This window comes from Rhododendron vialii, chromosome 13a (genome assembly GCF_030253575.1).
Source record: "Rhododendron vialii isolate Sample 1 chromosome 13a, ASM3025357v1".
Classification (NCBI taxonomy): domain Eukaryota; kingdom Viridiplantae; phylum Streptophyta; class Magnoliopsida; order Ericales; family Ericaceae; genus Rhododendron; species Rhododendron vialii.
Genome location: NC_080569.1, coordinates 8,987,189 through 9,008,792, shown reverse-complemented (window position 1 = coordinate 9,008,792; position 21,604 = coordinate 8,987,189). Strand labels below are relative to the sequence as shown.

The 21,604-nt window shown below is 39.6% G+C and overlaps 2 protein-coding genes and 3 long non-coding RNA genes across 13 annotated transcripts; 3 read left to right on the top strand and 2 right to left on the bottom strand.

Annotated features, from left to right (window-relative positions):
• Positions 1-280: 280 nt before the first annotated feature.
• LOC131314734 (probable GTP-binding protein OBGM, mitochondrial) lies at positions 281-8,186 on the top strand. 5 transcript variants are annotated; one of them, XR_009196505.1, is made up of 7 exons: positions 281-550; positions 1,346-1,549; positions 1,692-1,800; positions 2,279-2,361; positions 2,445-2,507; positions 2,632-3,971; positions 7,695-8,186. XR_009196505.1 is itself a non-coding variant. In XM_058343574.1 (7 exons), exons 3-7 carry the CDS (start codon positions 1,418-1,420, stop codon positions 3,883-3,885), a joined length of 1,641 nt encoding a protein of 546 aa, XP_058199557.1. In that variant the 5' UTR covers positions 337-561; positions 1,010-1,156; positions 1,346-1,417; the 3' UTR covers positions 3,886-5,877. The 5 variants fall into 5 exon arrangements, 4 of the variants coding, with proteins under 4 accessions (XP_058199558.1, XP_058199556.1, XP_058199557.1 ...); XM_058343574.1 differs by lacking the exon at positions 7,695-8,186 and adding an exon at positions 1,010-1,156 and having other exon boundaries at positions 337-561; positions 2,632-5,877; XM_058343575.1 differs by lacking the exon at positions 7,695-8,186 and having other exon boundaries at positions 2,635-5,877.
• Positions 8,187-9,083: 897 nt separating this feature from the next.
• On the top strand, positions 9,084-10,113 carry LOC131314732 (metallothionein-like protein 1). Its single transcript, XM_058343572.1, has 3 exons — positions 9,084-9,339; positions 9,562-9,636; positions 9,748-10,113. Exons 1-3 carry the CDS (start codon positions 9,278-9,280, stop codon positions 9,836-9,838), a joined length of 228 nt encoding a protein of 75 aa, XP_058199555.1. The 5' UTR covers positions 9,084-9,277; the 3' UTR covers positions 9,839-10,113.
• LOC131314733 (uncharacterized) lies at positions 9,747-10,463 on the bottom strand. Its single transcript, XR_009196504.1, has 2 exons — positions 10,420-10,463; positions 9,747-10,219 (listed from the first exon to the last, which is right to left on the bottom strand). It is a non-coding gene; the product is annotated as an uncharacterized LOC131314733 (long non-coding RNA).
• A 44-nt stretch (positions 10,464-10,507) lies between these two features.
• Positions 10,508-16,147, bottom strand: LOC131314731 (uncharacterized). 5 transcript variants are annotated; one of them, XR_009196503.1, is made up of 5 exons: positions 16,051-16,147; positions 15,372-15,544; positions 14,031-14,190; positions 13,266-13,459; positions 10,508-10,640 (listed from the first exon to the last, which is right to left on the bottom strand). It is a non-coding gene; the product is annotated as an uncharacterized LOC131314731 (long non-coding RNA). The 5 variants fall into 5 exon arrangements; XR_009196501.1 differs by lacking the exon at positions 10,508-10,640 and having other exon boundaries at positions 13,104-13,459; positions 14,031-14,195; XR_009196502.1 differs by lacking the exon at positions 10,508-10,640 and having other exon boundaries at positions 13,104-13,456; positions 14,031-14,195.
• Positions 16,148-16,643: 496 nt separating this feature from the next.
• LOC131314730 (uncharacterized) lies at positions 16,644-20,306 on the top strand. Its single transcript, XR_009196498.1, has 2 exons — positions 16,644-16,835; positions 17,704-20,306. It is a non-coding gene; the product is annotated as an uncharacterized LOC131314730 (long non-coding RNA).
• Positions 20,307-21,604: the final 1,298 nt, after the last annotated feature.

The following is a 21,604-nucleotide window of genomic DNA, read 5'->3' as shown; positions in this document are numbered from 1 at the left end:
TTAACTTCCGTCTAAAAATATGTTCCGATTTTTTTCTTAAAAAATATGTATTATTTTTAACTTTCCATTTCACTGACTGGACAAACAATAATTTTTACTTTTATTCACACTTTCTTTTTTTACAAGGGATTGTGAAAAAAAGAAGGTATTGAAAATAATACATACTCCATTTTTGAAGTGGAATTACCTCTTGCCTCTATACCCAAAAATAAAAAATTAAAAAAGCTGTTTGGAACATACGGGTGTTTGATGCATTGGGAACATAGGATCACTCTCTCCACTTTCTTCTAGGTCTCTCTCATCTGTTTGAGAAAACACTCTTCCCTGCCATATCACTCTTTCCTGTTTGTTGACAGCCGTTTCTCTCTCTCTCTCTCTCTCTCTCTTCCACACCATCTCTCCAACCGATTTCTCTCTCTCTCTCAAACACTGATTCCGGCGTGAAGCCTCACAGCGACTTTTTCTAGCGCGCGTTTGAGTCGATTCTGGCGACTGTTTTGCAAATTCCGGCCACTTTGTAAATTCCGTCCATTTTCCGGCGAGGTTTCAGGTACGTTTTCCGTCGACGTTTCTGGTATATAGCCGTTGGTTTGCTGAGCTGTCAAGGATAGCTATAGTGATAAAACGTACAACCCCTTCGAGAACTTTACCATTTTCCATCCCCATTGGAGCTTGGAGCATGGAGTTCTATAATGGGGATGGAAAATGGATATACAATTACAACCCCATAGGCCATAGCCTTCTCCATTGGACATGCTCTTACGTAATATAACTTCGACAAGAAAAATTATTGAATGCCCCTGGGCCTTACAGGTAGGTGTCGCAAACTCTCTCATACAATTGTGTTGAGCCTACACAAAATGTGTGGTGAGAAGAGAGTTGGGGCACCCACCTAATATGCGGGGGCACCATGATCACTACTTGGAGGAAGTACCCCAGGTCTCTGAATATTTTATTGTATAGTAACGGTGTCGTTTAGACTTTAGACAATGGCTAGATTATACAAGAGCGTATACAAGAGCGTATGCTGAAATTGACCCCAAGTACCGCAGCCATAGACCACAGGACCGACTTAAGGGAAGGAACTGGTGGTTCTACCGCCACCTCTCCGGCGGTGCTATACCACTACCACTTCTTGCTACCGTCGCCGCATAACGTATGCCCTGCCTCTGTAGCCTTTACTTCTGTATTTATATTCGTATTCGCCCTTTTTTCTATTTCCCCTTCTAATCTGGGGGCCTCCGAATACCAGTGCAGGCCCTTTTAGTTAGTTTATGTTAAGATAATTCCTCAAGGTTATCACTTCTTATTCGTGTCTTGGGGGTTTTGCCCTTTTGTTTCTCAGTCAATTTCGACGTGCATCATAGGGAGAAGTGAAAGAAGAAGTTGTTGATGTATCTATAGAGGGTGAAGTGAGATGTGGCTACGTAGTGCAAAGCCCTTACATTCTTTTGACACACTCAGAAAATGCTCCAAATCTCCATGGCTTCTCCCTTCCTGTTCCTTTTCAGATAGTCCTCACAACAAGTCAAAGCTTGCTCCTTTACAGGTCCTCTCTCTCTCTCTCTCTCTCTCTCTCTCTCTCTCTCTCTCTCTCTCTCTCTCTCTCTCTCTCTCTCTCATAGTATACACACACAGATGACTTTCTTAAGGGAATATTGCTTTAATTCTATTCTTCTTCTTGTTGGCAGGAGCGAAGAATGATAGACCGGTTCAGGCTATGGGCTAAAGGTGGTGATGGTGGCAGTGGTTGTTTCAGCTTGCGTCGCAGCCGACAGGATCGCCACGGTAGACCTGATGGTGGGTTACTCTCTCTGTATCAGTGTTTCATATAAATTCTCACGTATATACATTTGCCCTCTGTGCAATAGAAGCAACCCTAACCCTTTTAATTTAATCCCTAAGTTTTGAACCCTCTGACGGCTTGCAAATTGATTTTTCTCAAGATTCAGAGGCCTCTGTTGGTTCAATGCAAGTTTGTTTTGAATTGAACTGTAAGAATTTCAAAGTCGAAAATGTTTCTCCACCGAATTAAGGTATCTACTCATGATCAAGTCGGTGCGATTTATTTGGTGAGAAATGATTAGGAATGAAGGGAAAGAGAATTAAATCTCACGTTCGGTTGTAAACTGGGTGAGGAATGGTAAGAGTGAGAGATGGAACTTATTTTGCCAATTTTGTTTTCCACCAAATCTGGTGAGATTCAGCGATCAACCAAGAACTATAGGTTATGTATGCTTAATACCGGGATCCTCCCTTGATTTGTTGAAATATGTAGGTGGGAATGGTGGAAGAGGTGGTGATGTGATACTAGAATGTTCCCCCCGAGTTTGGGACTTCAGCGGTCTGCAACATCATATCGTATACCTCTTTGCCCTGTTCTGTTATATGTGATTCCTTTTCCAGAGCCCTCTATGGATATTAATAGTTACTGTGTCCCGCAGCATGCAAAGAGAGGGGGGCACGGAGCTTCAAAAAAAAAAATAGGAAGCCGAGGGACAGATAAGGTATGTTTTATTGTTTGTTCTTTTTTGCCTTGCCCGGGTGACTGGATCTATATATGTTCTTATGCTGTTTTACCCTTTAGTCAATAGAGAATTCATTTGTCCATTGAGAAACTTTCCTCTCTCTCAGGTTGTCCAAGTGCCTGTTGGCACTGTAATTCATCTCGTGGAAGGTGACGTTCCTGCTACAGTTGAAAAGATTTCTTCCACAGCTTTGGATCCATGGGAGATTCCTGGGACGCTTGATGTGGATCCCTCTGAATCTGCTCAGAAATCCAGCTCCACTTGCGCAAGCGAGGAAGAGAGAGTTGAAACAGTGAATAAGAGCAAATTATCCTCTCGTGTTGGTAAACGTGTGGAGGAATCAGTGAGTGCAAAGAAAGCCACTCAAGCTGTACGGACTGAGCCTCTTCCTGAATCTCTTCCTTCCTATAAAAGACCCAAGTGTCATACAGAAGATTATGAGTTTTGGACGGTAGAAGGTGGGATTGAGATGGAAGGTCTGGAGACTGATAGTGAAATGTGTGAATCGGAGTGGGAAGAAGGAAAGGAGGAAACCGAACACCTACAATTTAACGTTGCTGAATTAACAGAACCGGGCCAAAGAGTAATTATTGCTTGTGGAGGGAAAGGTGGCTTAGGTAATGTGTCTTCTCCAAAAGCTTCTAAGAAGCGTAATCTTATAAAGGATGTGGTTCAAAAGGACAATGATTTCGATGTTGAAGTGTCTGATGATGAACCTTCATCACTTAGTGCTGGTTCACCTGGTTCCGAGGTTCTTCTCGTGTTAGAACTCAAGAGCATAGCGGATGTAGGCCTTGTGGGAATGCCAAATGCTGGTAAAAGTACTCTTCTAGGTGCTATGTCAAGGGCTAAGCCCACAGTAGGCCATTACGCATTTACAACTTTAAGGCCAAATTTAGGGAACCTAAATTTTGACGAGTTCTCAGTCAAGGTGGCTGACATTCCAGGGATTATAAAGGGGGCCCATGAAAATCGTGGACTTGGACATGCTTTTCTGCGTCACATAGAACGAACAAAAGTCCTTGCCTTTGTGGTGGATTTGGCTGCAGCTTTAGATGGCAGAAAGGGGATCCCACCATGGGAACAGTTGAGAGATTTAATATTGGAGCTCGAGTTTTATAGTGAGGGTTTATCAGATCGACCGTCCTTAGTTGTGGCAAATAAAATTGATGAGGAAGGGGCGGAAGAAGTGTTTGAAGAATTAAAAAGAAGGGTTTCTGGTGTTCCTGTTTTTCCGGTCTGTGCAGTTTTAGAGGAAGGGATATCCGAGGTCAAAGAGGGTCTTAGGATGCTTGTGAACGGTGGAGAATCTTGCAGATTGCGTTTAGATGGTATTATGACTGAATCAACTGACTAATTCATTACTGAGGCCTGATACTGCGCTGCTGACGTATGCAAATTCATGGCACGGCCTGCATCGCACTAGCAAGCGAATGGCTTGAGGTTAGTTTCGGGTTGCCCTGTATTTTCAAAACCAACTCGATTTATAGATCATTATCATTGACTGGATTTCACTAGAGGTAAGTTGGAACTTCTTTTGGGGTGGTAATTTTGCGTTTACTTGTCCATTAAAATATGTTTTGAAAAGTTGATTGCATTGATTCTCCATGTCACTTGAGATTTCATTGTTTATTGGTAAGAATCCCAACCAACCGATGTCTCTGCTTTTTTGTAGTCGCCTCTCATATTTATTTATACACAATCAGCGTGTCATGTATTTTATTGTTGATATAATGAGCTTTTTCATGATTTCATCTTGAAAAAACCGTTTGGTTCAAAAGTTTTCTTTCGGCCTTCAGCTGGCAACTTGGTTATAGTAGTGTTTGTTGAATTCTTGTGCTGCTAAGTTGGTGCACATACTTGCTGTAGCTTTTGAGCTGAACTCTTAAGCTTAGGCCATGGAGTCCCAGAGAAATTTGGGAAGGAAAAATACCTCATGGTCCGTAAGGAACTATTGCTCACGCGGTGTATGTGTTTTCAAATCGAAACACACTCAATGGAAAAAGTATTGGGTGGGCATTGTCACGTGGTGTCTCAACATCCTTTATGATCACATATTTATGTGGGGCTCATGACTAAGTGTATTAGCTTCACTTCAATTTATGGTCGTGAATCAGGATCACTGAACAATTACTCCATTCTATGGGTGCACTCTGCCCCTCTGTACCTCATTCAGATGTTTTTGATATGTTGGATTTTTGGGGGTACTTAGCAGTTATTACTGGCAAAGAGTTTTTTTGTGATCGCCAAAACATGCCCCACAGGGCTTACAAGAAAGAAAAAGACTCTATAGCTAAAAAATAGGAGACATGGGATGGTGGAGAAGAAACCCAATTAGGATTAAGGAGCCCTCTCCTGGCACTGGACGCCACCTCGCGAGCAAGGTCATTAGCAACCCTGTTGATGCATGAAAAGCCAAACCCAAACTGTTGCGAAAGTGTCTGACATCCAAACCCAACGCCATCACCTCCCATGGGGGATCCGACATGCTTAGCTTAATGGCCAATTGACTGTTCAGTTCAATCATCACTCGGTTAAGCTCCATGTCTTTGACCATATCGCAAGCTAACCGAATAGCACAAAGCTCGCCTTGAAGAAGAGACGTGATATAGGCTTACCCGACCACTCCATTCACCAAATGACCCCTCCAATCTCTAAGAACTGCTGCAAGCTTGGCACTTTTTCCTTCGGGACATAGGGCAGCATCACAATTACACTTAAAATTACCACGATCTGGAGCCCTCCACTGGGAACTTGAGACCTCAGTTTGTGGGTTATCCATATGGACCTGGTTAGAATTCAGCACTTCTGAATATTCGCCAAGGGCAGCAAAAGCCCTTCTCATAGTTGCTTCTGGGTTAATAAGGACTGAATTGAATATGAGTTCGTTTGTGGACTTTCAAATAAACCAGGCGATGGTTGCCATTTTACTCAACTGCCGACACGCTTCATCGGTTGGCCAAGCACCCAAGATTTGGTAAGACCACTTATGAATAACACAGGACGGAGGACTGCTGACCGTATTTAAACTCACATTGCAGCCAAACCAAACTGCGCTAGGCCAATGACACTCGAAGAGAAGATGCTCAGTGGATTCAACAGAATGGGGACATATGGGACACTCCATAGAGCAGCCACATCTTCGCCTAACTGTTACGGCACGCTCTCCCCCAAAAATTGTGAATCTTATTAGGCACTTTTAGCTTCCAAATAGTAGGCCACAGTTTGTTGTTTGGAACAAAGGAAGGGGATGGCTTTGGATCCAGTGGAAGGCCAAATGATGCCCAGATTGTACTGATTTCATTCCATTTGAAGTGCAGTGCCAAACCAATGAATCATTTCTTTGAAATCTTTGGAGAGGCATAGAACAAAGAGAAATGCTACAATACACACCCCTTATTTGGGTGTGTATTATATACACCCCAAAAATGTTATGATTTATAGAGAAAATGTTATGAATGGTATTGTTAAAAAGTTGCGATTTTAGTATAAAAGTTACGAATGCACCAAAATGTTATAAATCATAATGAAAATGTTACGAATCATATTGTTGAAAAGTTACGAGTTCTAGAACAAAAGTTACAAAACACAGTAAAATGTTATGAATAAACTATACAATAGGTGTATATGGTATATACTTTTAAGAAATATGTATTGTAGACTTTCCCTAGAAACCAAAGGGCCTAAAGCTCCTCCTCTGAAATCAACTGCTGCAACTAGTTTCTCTTCCAAACACCAGATCTACCGTCAATCGCGTCCGCTACCCAATTAACTTCACAATTTGAGGGTCTAGGAGAAGACAACCGAAAAGATAGAAGACTAGGAACCGTTTATCCTCCAAAAAATTAATACGTTTTCCCTCTTGCACCTGCAATCTTAAACTTTTCATAAATCTCTCCCAGGAAGAATGCTCATCCAAGCCCAAGAAGCTCTGTAGCCTCTTGATGCTTTAAGAACGAGGAATTAGGCAAGCACTATCCTTTCTATAGTTTTGCCCAAAAAGACTTGGGATTCATCAATAATCTCCAAACTTGCCGGGCTAATAAGGCCTCATTCAAAGCACGGAAGTTTCGAAAACCTATCCCTCCATCAGATTTAGCCAACGCCATATTGTCCCAAACTGTTCCAGTGAATACCCCGACACTCTGGGTCTCCCTTCCGCCAGAAATTGGAAACATAAGAGTTCAAGGTCTCACATAGTTTCTTTGGAAGAAGAAAACATGACGTAGCAAAACAAGGAATAGCTTGAATTGCAGACTTAATCATTACTTCCTCCCTGCCTGATTTAACAACTTCTTTCCACCCTTGCATTTTGTTCAAAAACTTTTTCATCAATAATAGAAGTATAAGCTTCAGATTTTTATTTGCCCCGGAAATATGGGAGACCCAAATATTTCGGATCTAATTTCATGAGAGGCATGCCAATTGCCAAGAAGGTCACAGATAATTTGTTTATCACACTCCCATCATATATGAAGAGAAAAATACACCTAGCTAAAAGCTTGAGATTGTTATATAACCAAATCGGGGTCAATGAGCACCTTGAATTACTCACCACATCTAATACAGATATAGATAGCGCGTTGATGTTCATTCTAAACTTTCTTTGGAAAGATGGCGATTCATCTTGGATTCATCGCTGTGCTACCTTTTTGCTCTGTTATAGATGTCGTTTATGAATGTACGTAAGTAGCATGATGGCAGCGACCTCTACGCAAGAAGCAAGGCATTGACAGTTTCGCGCACTATTTTTTTTTATACAATCTTGGGCCACTTGAGATCGTTAATTTGTGATTTGGTCTAATATGCTATTGGCTAGAGATCTTGTTTAATATTCTAGTAGAGATATGGAGGATCAGCGGCCCATGCGGGACGGGCATAGCTGATTTGCCGAGGTTTCAAAATGTGACGAACCATAGAGATCTTTTGTGTTTGCGTATCTTGAAGTTTTTATATTTCTTCTGCTTCAGTGTTTAACTCCCTGAATCGTTCCTCAGCACTTACAACATACGCCCGTGGTATATAGGTGGGAATGTGGGTGTTCTACCAATAAGCTGAAATTGATACATGGGTTTCTAAATTAATAGACAAGACTGAGAATATCTCTTCTTCTTTATTTAATAATCGGATGTCCGGGCCAGCTAACACCGACAATATCTTATGCAGATATCATGGTGCAATAAGATGAGCATGCCTGCTATATTATGTTGGACTTTGGTAGTCATCTTCCTTCTAATGGAGCCACTAGCTCATGGTCCAACGAGAGTTTGGGATAAGAGGGCGGTGGTGTTGGTCTTCAAGGACCAAAATTAGTCGAAGTGGGTGTAAGTTGATCCGGACACGTTATAAAAGGGAACTAATTTTCGCGCTCCAAGATTTATTACAGGCGCTCCACTTTTTTGTTTTTATGTTGCCAGCAACATCACAGTATAAAAACAAAAAGGTGGAGCGCCTGCAGTAAATCTTGGAGCGCGAATATCAATTCCCTTATAAAAATAGAAGAATACTTGGCTCTAATGATATGATAGTAGGGAGAAACATAGAACCTAAAGCAGATGAAAGATGTCATTTCGCAATAATTGAAGGTGTATTGGAGTACGCTTGATCGATAAATTTAGCTTTCTTATTTGCGAATATATACATGCTAGGGTTGGAATTCTATGAAAAGTTACTACGCCATTCAATAAGGTTAATTATTTCAGCTCACCCGTGAATAAATTACTTGAAAATTCCGTACTAAGTGTCTAAATTAAGAGCTGTTGATTTTGCCACTCTCTTTTTTGTTAACGGCACTATCTTGCAAGTGTATTTTTACACCAAAAATACACTTGCAAGAGAGTGCCGTTAACAAAAAAAGAGTGGCAAAATTATTTCCCCTAATAAAACATCGAATTTCGTATCAGCATATTTCAGATTGAGCATCTAAATTCAAGATAAATTTACATCTTGACCAAATTCCTCTTTCCTTTTTTTATCAATAAAGCAATTGGTACTGATGGGTACCATACCGAAAATGAACCGAAGGCCTCTCCGGGCCAACTCTGGCCACTAGACGGCCGATCAGAGTCGTCCAAAAATTCTATAAAAAAAATCGAGGAGGCCTACCCGAGAATCAATGGCATCCGATGTGTGTAGATGCTCGATCTAAGTACCTTATTTTTTCGTATATAACCCCATTTTTTCGTATATATATGTATATACGAAAAAATGGGGTGTTTGGATCGAACACCTATACACATCGGATGCCGTTGATTCTCTTGAGAACCCCCTCGTTTTTTTATTTTAGAATTTTTGGACGGCTCGGATCGGCCATTCAGTGGCCGGAATTGGCCTGGCGAGACCGTCGGTCCATTTCCGGTATGGTACCCGTCGGTACCAATAGCACTACTCTTTTTTAATGCTCAAGGTCTTAAAGAAATTTCTTTAAATTGTCACCATCCAAACTTCTTCAATTTGCCATATGCTGACGAAGTTTGAGAGGTCTAGGTTTACTTGTCACCATCCAAACTTATTACGCGGGAAAGATCTTTATGCCTTTGCAATACTCCATCGTTTTTTAAACAACCAATTACGCGACGCCTCTGCGATTTTCGACAGGTGTTCGGTGGATCTGCTCCTCTGCTCCCTTCACCCCCCACTACAAATACGAGTCGTGGCCGTGCACGACTGAAACTCATCCCAAATCTGTGTTTTCGCAAATCCCAGAATTCTCTTTGAAAACATTTTCCACTATTCTTAAGAGGAAAAGAATGTCTTCCTGCGGAGCAAACTGTGGCTGTGGCCCTAGCTGCAAGTGTGGCAGCTCTGGAGGGTCTCTCTCTCTCTCCCTCCTCTCCTTAAAAGAAGATTCAACATATTAGCTCTAGAGTAGTAGTGATTTTCTCCCTCTTCAAAAAAAAAAAAAATAGTGATTTGCAATCGAAACTGAAAGCATCAGTCTGACATATATACTTGAGTTTTTGGTTTACATGTTACAGATCATTTTTCATGCGTTTGATCTTTGTTATTTATCCTGTCTCAAATTTATTGGCAGGTGTGGAAAGTACCCAGACGTCGAGAAAACCACGACTCCAACCCTTGTCGCTGGTCTTGCACTACCGGTGAAGATGTATGTATCGCCATCGTTTATTTTCTAAAAAAATAAAATCCTGATCGATCGACTGATAGTTTCTGTAGTACTAACAGATTGGATATTGTGGTTGTACGATTATAATTTCAGGGACTCGGAGGAGACAGAGAAGGGCGTCGGAGCAGAGGGAGGGCAAGGTTGCAAATGTAGCCCGTGTAAATGTGACCCATGTAACTGTTGATCGATAGATCGAAATGGATCCTGCAGCTAGCCTCCGACATACCACTCACAGTTTCATCTCCTGGAAAAATAAGACAGAATTAATGTTTGTTCTCTGTTTGTGTGTTTAGTACTGGATTATACATATATAGTCTATAATAAAACAACCTGGACCTCTGTACCAAAATTCATGTTTTGAATTTTCAGTCGTCCTGTTGGTTCCTTGGTTGTCTGTTTTGTGAGGAGGCTTATGGATGTCTGTGGGGATCCAATCTATATATATGTTTTGTATCAAAATAGCTCCTTTTAATTGTTGTTTAATTTCTGCATCTTCTTGGACTTCTTCTTTTTTTTTTTCCTCCCAAATAGCGATTCTCCGGCCTGCTTATGCGTTCTATTCTCCCTGTAATTTCATGTCACGTCTAACTAAAATCAAATCTCTCTCTCTCTAGGCTTTACCAATTGTGATAAACCTAAAATACTTGCGATGCGACAATAGGCAAATCAAGTTCTAACGCAAGAACCCTAGTATCGTGAATAATACAAGCACACTCCTAAGTGGGACTAATTCGGAAACGTTTAAAGAAGTAAGCAGCTTGTTACCACTTTCAATCTGCACAGAACGCAATCCCAAAGCCTTAACCAATCTGCACATAACGCAATCCCAAAGCCTTAACCATTGCTCACAAGGCAAGCCTCTCTTAGAGCCATAGCTTCACAAACAAGGGGCGGACACTTTGGACTTCCTCCCATTCAACAATTCCCACGGGCGGAACCGTAAGTCGTTTCTTGCCTTCCAAATACTCCATCCGATCATGGCTGCCCTGCTGAGAAATTTTATTCAGTTCAAATTGAAGGAAACTATAATAATCACATTAACCCACAACATGAGTAAAGTTTCTTAGTTACCATAAAACCCTAAAGTGGTCATGCATAGGTTATTCTGATGATAGGGAAGCCCACATCGATAGAACGGATTATAACAAAGTCATGCCGAGTCAATTTCAAATTAAATAAAAAGGCATAATACCGTGACGTACAACTTGTCAAGTTGAAGCCAATCAAATGGTTATCGATGTAAGATCCACCTCAGCTTTAAATGATTGACTTCCATAGAGAATTTTAAATCACGATCGGATCACATTACAGATGTGGCCTCGAGGTGGACCCACTAAAGCCTCGCAACAGTTTGCTCCTGAATACCCGACCCGAGGTCCCACCAAAAAATCTAGAAATACCAACGCATTTGCATGAATGCTCGTAATTCATGTGAGTGCATACAAATTTTTGGCACCAGCCTATATTGCTTCTCATATGAATATGAATATGTGTGTAAATTAAATTATGTAATATGATTTTAGCAAAATTTGGTTCCCATTCACACCATCCACGTAGAGACCGCCTATATTAAAACTTACCCGGTTCATGAACCAGAGTCCCAAACAAAAGCAATCATTCAGTGTTGCTAAGGCACCATCACATTATGAATAATGTGTTCTCATATGAGTATGAATATGTGTTTAAATTAAATTATGTTTGTTTTAAACAAAATTTATGCCCGTGGTAGGTGGGAATGTAGGTGTTCTTCCAATAAGCTGAAATTGATACATGGGTTTCAAAATTAATGGACACCGAGAATATCTTATCCTGATGTCATGGTGCAATAAGATGAGAACGCCTGCTATCGTATGTTGAACTTTAGTAGTCATCTTCCTTCTAATGGAGCCACTAGCTCATGGTACATAGAGGGTTTGGGAGCTGTGGCTCTAGCTGCAAGTGTGGCAAGGGCTCTGGAGGGTCTCTCTCTCCTCTCCTTAAAAGAATATTCAACATATTAGCTTTAGATTAGTGATTTTCAATCGAAACTGAAAGCATAATTTGACATAAGTTTGAATTTTTTCTTGAAAGAAATGCATTATTTTTTATTCCTCATTTTGCAGACCGGACAAACATTTTAGAATGGAGGTAATAATAATTTGACATATACTTGAGTGTTACGAATCATTTTTCATGTATCCAATCTTTGTTATTTATGCGTTAGTGAGAGTCAATTCCTCTTCGACTTTATCCCTTTTTAAAAACTGTGCCTTCCTTTCAATTTGCTCTATTTTTTCCCCTCAAAAGCTCCATATATGGACTTTCCCCCATCCGTAACGTACCCTACGAACCAGTAAAAAACTACGGATGTGAGGGCAACAACTATCAGGGATGCCTTTACCTCTGCCCCTGCGACTATACTATAGGTGGTTGATGGTGAATCTTTGGGTGAAACCTTTGTTGCCGCTGGTAGTGAAGGAAGAGGTTTTGGCTCTCAAACAAGAGAAATTTTATGGGCTTTCGACAAGTCTGATCCTTTTGATTGAACTCTTATGAATGGAATCGGTCTTTAATGAAAAATACGAGGACAATCAGTTGAATCCAAATCGTGAGATAGCTTCAAGCGGAAAAAAAAAGAAAGAAAAGCAGATGGAGGTCAAGTGGAATCTATCTTGTTTTTTGGAGAGTTAAGGGATTCACCAAGATAGTCTTGCTCGCTCTTGAGGGAAAGGGCAGTGCTCCTGGTGATAAAAATGAATGTAGAATTTTTGAATCAAAGTGAATTGCTCTGCTCTCGGATCCAAAAAAAAAATAAAGTGAATTGCTCTGCTCATTAGAACTTCTATTTCTTCATATACCTTTCTGATCTTATCCGTATTCCGACATCATTCTCTCAATCTGGAATCCGATATTTGACTTTTCTTTTGGTATTTGCTCCAATAAGGGCCTAAATTGCTTTTCAACTCGGAAGACGGAGATCAAAAGAAAGTGGAATCATGTAGGAAACCCCGACCCCGTTCGTTTTGGAATTTTGGATTTGGATTTGTAGGTAATTAAGTGTAGAAAGAAATAGAGTAATTATTGAAAATACTACGGAGTAGTAATGATTGGAGAGATATAGAGAGAAAAATGAAAGTAATAATTGAAGAGAAATAGGATAATGATTAGAATCAAAAATCAAAAATCCTTAAACGAACGGGGTCCTGTGTTTTTTGCTTCAATCCTTCCCTTCTAACGACCCTCCTCTCGCTTTCGCTCTCAAATCAATTATATCAGTCGAGCACAAACTGTCTTAACCCTAAACTTGGTCGCGAGTGGGAGTCGAACCCCATAGCTCCTTTTAATTGTTGTTTAATTTCTGCATCTTCTTGGACTTTTTTTTTCCCAAATAGCGATTCTCTGTCCAGCTTATGCGTTCCATTCTCCCTGTAATTTCACGTCACGTCTAACTAAAATCAAATCTCTCTCTCTCTCTAAGCTTACCAATTGTGATAAACCTAAAATACTTGCGATGTGACAATAGGTAAATCAAGTTCTAACGCAAGAACCCTAATATTGTGAATAATACAAGCACCCTCCCAAGGTGGGATGAATTCGGAAACGCTTAATTAAAGAAGCAAGCAGCTTGTTACCACTTTCAATCTGCACAGAACGCAATCCCAAAGCCTTAACCAATAAGGTAAGCCTCTCTTAGAGCCATAGCTTCACAAACCAGAGCGCCAGGGGCAGACACTTTGGACTTCCTCCCATGCAACAATTCCCAGGGGCGGACCCATTTAAGTCGTTTCTAGCCTTCCAAATACTCCATCCGATCATGGCTACCCTGCTGAGAAATTTTATTCAGTTCAAATTGGAGGAAACTATAACAATCACACCAACCCACAAAATGAGTTCCTCCTGACTTGATTCTTTTCTCAAAAAGTATCTTGGTTACCATAAAACCCAAAAGGGGCCATGCACAGGTTATTCCGAGGATAGGAAAGCCCACATTGACAGATCCAAATGGATTATAATAAAGTCATGCCGAGTCAATTTCAAATTGAATAAAAAGCATAATACCATGACGTACTACTTGTCGAGTCGAAGCCAATCAAATGGTTATTGATGTAAGATCCACCTCAGCTTTAGATGATTGACTTCAATAGAGAATTTTAAGTCTCGATCGGATCACATAACAGATGTGGCCTCGAGGTGGACCCTAGTACAGCCTCCCAAGAGGTTTTTTTTTTTGGGCAAGTGAATTTTAAAAACTAAAAGGATATTACAAGAATGATCAAACACTCTAGTTAAAGGCTCGAACAAGACACTCCTCTTGCAAACAAGAGGAAAAGCACCTACTGGGTAGACAAGAAAGAAAACAAAGATACAACCCAATTTGAAGCACTAAAAGCACTTACCAACTATACTTTGCAGGACACTCGTCTTAGCTTGCACAATCCTGGTCATTTGATGCAATTTATCTTTAAGTTTCCTCTTATTGTCCTCTTCTGTTGAAGTACTACTGACATGGTCATCTTGTACACAAACTTTGTTTGTAGTATCATTCAACATCTCTTCCTGCACTTCATAGAAAAAATTTGAGACTTCAAACTCTTCCAGAAAATTGGATATTGTGGAAGAAATAGAAGCTTTCACTCCTAATAGCTTGCACGTTTAACAGGTATTGATTTTAACATCTTGAAAATCAAAGCTATTTTTGAACTGGCATTGCACGGCACTTGTAAAGGACTAAACTTCTTGAAGATACAGAACTGTGACTTTCCCATTGACCAAAATTTCTTGATTTGGTTACTATATACAAATTCAGGTGGCATCCAAATGTGATTTCTTTTCATTGAGTGCGGATATCAGACAACTTTCCTGTCCGTATTAAGTTAGTTGAGCAAGATTATTTCCAAGTTTGCCGATCAAAAAAAAAAAAGATTATTTCCAAGTTCTTGCTGTCAAGTAAGCCAACTACCCAAATGAAATTTAGACCCTCCAGTTCTACTCATGCAATTTTCTTTCAAGCCATGCACTGCTTCTTTTCTTCACTCTCGGCGGAGAACATCTGCTCTTCTAACTAACGCCGCATCACTAGTTTCTCTCAAGTATCTGATAACTCACCAGCATACCTCTTGCGTAAATGCCTCAATGCTTCATCCTATTGTCCACTGGACAAACAAGCTAGCCCTGAATTTTTCATTAAGTTCAGCATCAACTGAGAGCACCAAAGAAGCACAAGGGAATGCCATTAACTCTTAGGAGAAGATGGATAGATGCAGAACTGCTTCCGAAGGGGAGAACACGCCTTTTCTAATGACTGATTCAGATATCTACTAACACAAAGGTAAACTAGAAAACCAATCCTAACGTATCGTAATAGTTATAAAGTAAAACGGCTCCTGCTGGGGAAAACTCATCCCTTCTTAGGACTGCCTCAGAAATCTAGCAACAGAAAAGCTAAACAAGAGTATTGTGCTTATGTTAGATGTCAAGTATTTTCTTCTGCATAGCTCACAGCTTGTAGGTTTGCACATAAGTTTATGCATTGAAACAGAAAATTGAAGTAATGCCGGACATGTCAAGTCTCAGGCACTTGTCGAATCTTTACTCCACTCCCTCGTAAATTAACAGCAGAACTATGACATGCTTAAACTAAGACAACTAACATTGAAACCGAAATATAACATCAAGTGATCAGTAGTGGGGCATCAATTCATATGAAGCAAGATAGAATAGAAAGACAACTGAGGTACCTTATGTAATAATTATTGAGGGCGGCCCGAGCACAACGGTAAGGTTTCCCCAATGTGGCCTGGTGGTCACAGGTCAGTCGCGGAAACAACCTCTCCGCTTGGGGGGTTAAGGCTGCATACATCCAAACCCTTCTCCAGACCTGCAGTAGTAGAAGCCTCATGCACAAGTAATCCTGAATATCATAGAGGTATTTTAGCCAAGGAGTCAATTGAAGTTGTTCGGCAGCACAGGAACGTATTGGATGGGCGATCAACTTGAATATCCTCAGTACATACAAAATAGTTTGCATTCTTTCAATAATTTAAATTATTTCTGTCTGCTACATTGATTGTCACATTCCACCAGATGCAAATAAGAGTCAAAACTTCAATTCCCACCACTGAATTGGTTAAAAAAATGACTCTTTTTTTGTTTGCTCCAACACGCAGCAAGTTGTTAATCCAATCATCAAACAAGGAAACAACGATGTATTTGATATGTTTCCGATATCCACTCTTCGTGTAAACCCAATTGTAGACAAAGGCTACATGAAAGCATAAAGATTCAAAATTCTCTGTTTTCTTGCATTTTCCATAAGAACCAATAGAAGGGAAGAGAACATATGTAGATTAATTGTTGAGATATAACGAAATGCAATAAAGAAAAAGAAGAAGATGATGATGATGATGATGAACTTACGACGGCGAAAGAAATGGTGATGTCTGAAGCTAGGGTTAGGGTTTTGGAGAAGAGGAACTACACGTCCATTGTTTCTCTGCTGATATGGTTTGGTTGAATACGAGAGGTTCCTCAAAACGGCGTCGGTCGGATTTCGCCCAGACTTCGTGTCTTGAACATGCGAAGTGTTATTTAAAACGACGTTGCACCATTTCAAGCTCCTATTGGTAAATTGTGAACTCATGACGGGTTTATTTCTTGATCGAAATTGTTCAAATTGTAGGGCTTGTGAGGAAGACAAATCGTAGAAAAGATCACTTTAATCAAATGTCGTTTAATACATAATCGGAGATGATTTGAGTGAGTTTATTTTTGTGAAAATACACTTGGACGCACTGCATCAAACCCATTCTATTACGGAACAAATCAAAACATGCGAAGTGTTCCCGTTATACAGACTGTAACGTGTAATCGGTAAATTTTGAACTCATGCGGGGTTTATTTCTTGATCGAAACTATTTAAGTTGCAGGGTTTGTCAAGAAGATAAACCGTGTTAAAGATCACGTTAATCGAATTTTAGTAAGCATGACATCGGACATGATTTGGGTGAAATTATTTTTGTGAAAATAAATTTGGTTACACTGGATTAAACCCATTTTTATTATGGATCGATAAATTCACTGAGAGGGAGAGGGAGAGGGAGAGGGAGAGAGAGTATGCGGTTGATCAGCAGAGGAAGGAATTTGATGGGTTTTCACTGTCGCTGGAATTTATCTCAGTGGCTCAGTGCCATGGTAACAAACAGGTCTCTTCTAATCTTTACATTCTTTCAGCCCTAACTCAAAACCACTCAGCTGATGTTCATTTTGTATAGTTTCCCATTGTTCTTCTCTTCCATTGTTGTCTGATAGTTGCATGAGATGTGGTTTGTTTTTGTAAAAGTCAGATAGAAATTTCCTAGGTCAGTCAATTTCTGAATCAGGAAAGTTAATAAAAGTTTGGAGCAGAGAATAAGGGTTTTTTTGGCAGGCTGTTCGCGCATGCTTTGGAACTTTTATGAAGTTTATACCATTTGATGAGGAAATTCGGATTTCTGTCATTAGTTTTTGTGGCCCAAAGTCATTTTTGTTGTAGTGAATGACTAATGGAGCAGACCCCAAGATCATTGAGATTGAGCATACTTCACAAATTTCCTCAAGCAAAGGTCATTAGATATAATGTAGAGAGTATATATGGTTGACTCCTACTTGGAACATATAAAGTATAATAACCATTTTGAAAAGCATATGTACATAAAGTTATAAACCATCCCCAAAAACAAAGTAGAATTTTTTTCCGTTTCATTCCCCAAACCCAAAGTCAAACCTGAAAACATAATTGGGGATTCGTCCAATCAAAGTCAAGTTGGAGCGTAGGTGGGTTAATTGGTCATCCCTAACGGAAACCAGTAAATTCAACAGTTGAGAGTTAAGAAAAGCAATAAGATTACTTTTAATTGCGATGCTAGGAGGAGAAGAAGGCCTAAATTAACCTGGGATGCAAGTGTAAAGATAGGATATGGATTTTGTACATTTTATGGCTGATGTGGCCCTAAATTGATTGCGGCACATGGCCTAGTTTTCATTTGGTTTGGTTTTATGTTTTGTAACCTTTGGTTTGGTCGTGTGGTGCAGTGCAATTCGTGTAAAGCAAATGTTGGAAGAAAAGCCTGGTTTCTGCCTTTTGGCTGAGTTTCCTCCTGAAGGAAGGCTGGTTTGATCATTTACGTGTGTACAATTATTATGTCAAAGGAACCTGGAAATATCTCTATAACATATTTTTGGAATTTGTTGGCTTTTTTTCCAGTTTCATTGACATTTAATTAATGGTTGGCAGTGAAGCATACAGTTATTTTGAGCTCACCTTCACAGCCAAGCAGTCACACATCAGATGGAAGTGGGACACTGCTCTCAAGTTCAACAGAAAGTTGCTATAATAGCGATCAGGGTAGTGGCAATGAGGATGGCCGAGAAGCCAGCTACATAATATATGAGGAGAGTTCAGATGAAGTGGACTTTCTGGTTGGCTGAAAAAGCACCTTGTAAGCAAGATCCGGAGTTTTGAGGTTGATTTCTCTCTCTCTCTCTCTCTGTAGGTGTAATGTATCGGGTGATTACAAGAAATTTAGGTTCTTGTTGGTTTCCCCAAGTTTTTCATTCGTTGGTTTGTTATTGCATGGCTTCACTGATTATGGGTTGCATGATTGTTTTTTCCTCGTGTGACTTTTTCATATGAAGCCATAGCAATGTCCTCCGCAATACCAATGTAGCAATTCTGCTGCATTTGGACGTTAAAGAACAACATTGGTGTTCGTTGACATTCTTAAACTTGTCCAATGATCCTTTACAGCCGAACTAAGCTAGGAATCCCCTGGCATATATATGATCCTCTCCCTCGACAGTTGTTATCATGGCTTTGCTTCACACTTGTTTTTTTGAGTTCATCTGGTCCTTGGTTAGTAGTGGAGATTTCTTACATATTAACCAACTCATCTCCTGCACACCAGGTTATTATACCATTTTGCCTCTATACCTTTGTTCCATGCAATTCCAGCAAAAGGATCACACAAAAGTCTCTCGTGGTTGAAATTACACAGGAACAGAGGTATAAAGGCATTTTCGGGTCAGGTTATTTGAGCTCCATTTCCTTGGTTATTATCTCCATGGTGTATCAATGTCACAAGAAACTCAAGAAGTTTGATCCGATGATTCCTTAAAAGCTATGGCTTATACTGTTTCTTTCTTCTTTGATTTGTTTTTAGGAGGAAACCATGGTTTATACTAATATAATTGAAATCCTGGACCTAGATATCATCATCCCATGAGAGAGCCGGTATCTCTAAATTTCATTTTGTTAGTAACACGATACTTGCTCATGGTATCTAGAGTTAACGACATAAATGTGGTAATTGGATGCTTGAAAATTTTGCTACGCCTATCACTTTTTTATATTTGAAAGTATTAAAGCACCATATCATTGTATTGAAAGAAAGTCTTGGATCTCCCCCAACCAAGAGATGGGGAATTCCTTCCTGTAGGATTCATGAATCTTATTTTGTTTTTACCTTTTAGTTTGAGGAAGGCATTGTTTTGTTAATTGCTTTGTATGTCGGCCTATTATGCATGGACGGGACACGAGAATTCTAAAAAAATGGAGACACGGACACGGCGGGGGACACGCCACATGTATATTTATTTATTCATTTGTTTTTTAATTTTTTCCCAATTTTAAATGGCAAAATGTGGACAAAATGAAAAAATTCATAATTCTAATACCATTCAAACAAAACAAGACATCCATAAATTCAATACAACCCTATTGAAAAATTACAATTTGATCCTTGAAATTTTTAAAAAATTCTAATTTGGCCCCCAAAATTTTTAAAAAATTACAGTTTGACCCCTAATTTTTTTAAAAGTATTTCACTTTAACGCCCACCGTGTTCCCATCGGTGTCCCCGCCGTGTCGTGTCCCATACGTGTCCCCATGTCCGACAATGCAATACGTCGACCTCTAGATGTGTCGGTACTTCATTGATGTCGGCCCTTATGTGTTAATTCTGTCTGCCATGTAGCATGATTAGATTCTAATTATGTGACTTGTACATGAAGCTAAAATAGTGTTCTTCTCAATACCAGTTCAGCATATATGTTGCAACTGGATGTTAAGGGAACAACATTTTTTTCTGACTGCAAATCTCTTATTTGTGTATGGAACCTGCAACTTAACAAGTTTGAGTGCATGATTTTATAAACTATGGCTAATACTTTCTTTTTGTTTTTGGTTGCAAAGTTATCCCTGATTATTGGTGAATATAGGGATTCTCGGTCTCTATTGGGCCAAAGACTTATGGCTCATGGCCTTTCAGGGAAAGGAAAAACTTTTGGTCTATGATTCCGGGTTTTTGTTTGTTTGTTTTAGAAGAGCGCTAGAACATCAGTCTGGTAGGTTCAAGATGAGTTAAGAACAAGAACAACTAAAAGCTGATAATTGTGTTGTTGAGGGACTTGGTGAAGATTTAGGCATGGGTAATAAACACAACATTTCATGGCTTAGACATTTGTTGTCCTTGTTTGACTCACCTCTCTCTGATACATAACACTTCAAGTCTGATGCTTAGAACACTTTTTGCTGTTACCACTTACCAGTGGATGAATGCGTGCGCCCAATTACAATTGTCCAACTCATACATAAATGTACAAGAGAGGATGCATTTGAAATTAGTCTATGTGAGAGAGAGAGAGAGAGAGAATCTCATTATTTGTGCCAAGTATGTACAATTCACTTGTCGAGTGATGTTTTGATCATTCCGTGGAAACCTTCCAACCTTCCAACGCAAACCTTGGTCAAATAAGAGGAAACCTTTGGAGGCGACATGCAGAGAAGTTCCCGAAACGTTCATAAGTGTTGGTATGAGATGTGCACAGCTCAACCAAGGTGTTGCCGCACAAGATTAAACTACGTCGAAGGATCAATTTATAGGATCAGTTTATTAACACTAAGGTGTTTTTGTTTAGCAGCCCACAAGAAGCAAGATTTGCTGGTCTGCTCTCCGAGGAAATGTGTAATCTTGGAAGAAAACCCAAGCTTCTGGTAAGGGGTTTTAAGCCCTAGAGCTGCTAATGTTAATTACATCTAATATTGAAAAGCGTTAATCAATTGTAAATGACTTGAAGTTTCGCAAAGAGATTATCCTTGTTTAACCTTTTTTTTCCCTTAGTTAACTCTTTTAGCCCGTTTTAATGGGGTTTGATTAGTGTTTCCTTTTACTCTAGTTCTTTCGTATACGGTTAGCAAATCCCAAGTCCACTTCATTGTGGCAACCCACAAATTATTTGTGATCGCGCCTTTTAGATCACACACTTCTGCTCTCGTTTAGAAGTTAGATAAGGGCTCTCAGTCCTTTAACGTTGGATGTCGACAAGTTTTGTAATGCTTGCATTTGCATGCACTTCACGCCTTGAGGATTTTCGCTTGGCACGAAAAATGCTATACATAAACTAAGGCAAGTTGTTCAACAACTAAAAACGAGGCTCAAGTCTCAATCAATTTGTGTCAGCTACAAAAATATATTTTTTTCTTCAAACAAAAGGAAACATCCTTTCAATTGACTCTTAACTAGATCAGAAAAAAAATCTCACACTCCGTTGAGAGCTTGTGTTCCATGATATCTAAAAAAATTTAGATTATTTCAAACTATCACCCTTTAAAGTTAACTCGATATATCTTCACCTTTGGGGTGTTTCCACTAAAAATTTTGAACTACAAGTTATTACATTCTAATTTGTGTCCCCTTTTTTTTCCATTCATTATTTCTTTTGACCCCCCATATATCATCTGAAATAGATTAGTGGAAACAATTAACATTTTTGAACAACAAAAAATTGTCCATAACTTATGGGGGTCACAATCAATCATAATTACGTCACTCCTCCTAACTACAATTGATTTAGGATAAACATGCACAAATCAGAATAGTAAATTAGCCCTAATTGATTTGGTTAGAAAGAATGCGGCATTAAAATAAAAGGTGCT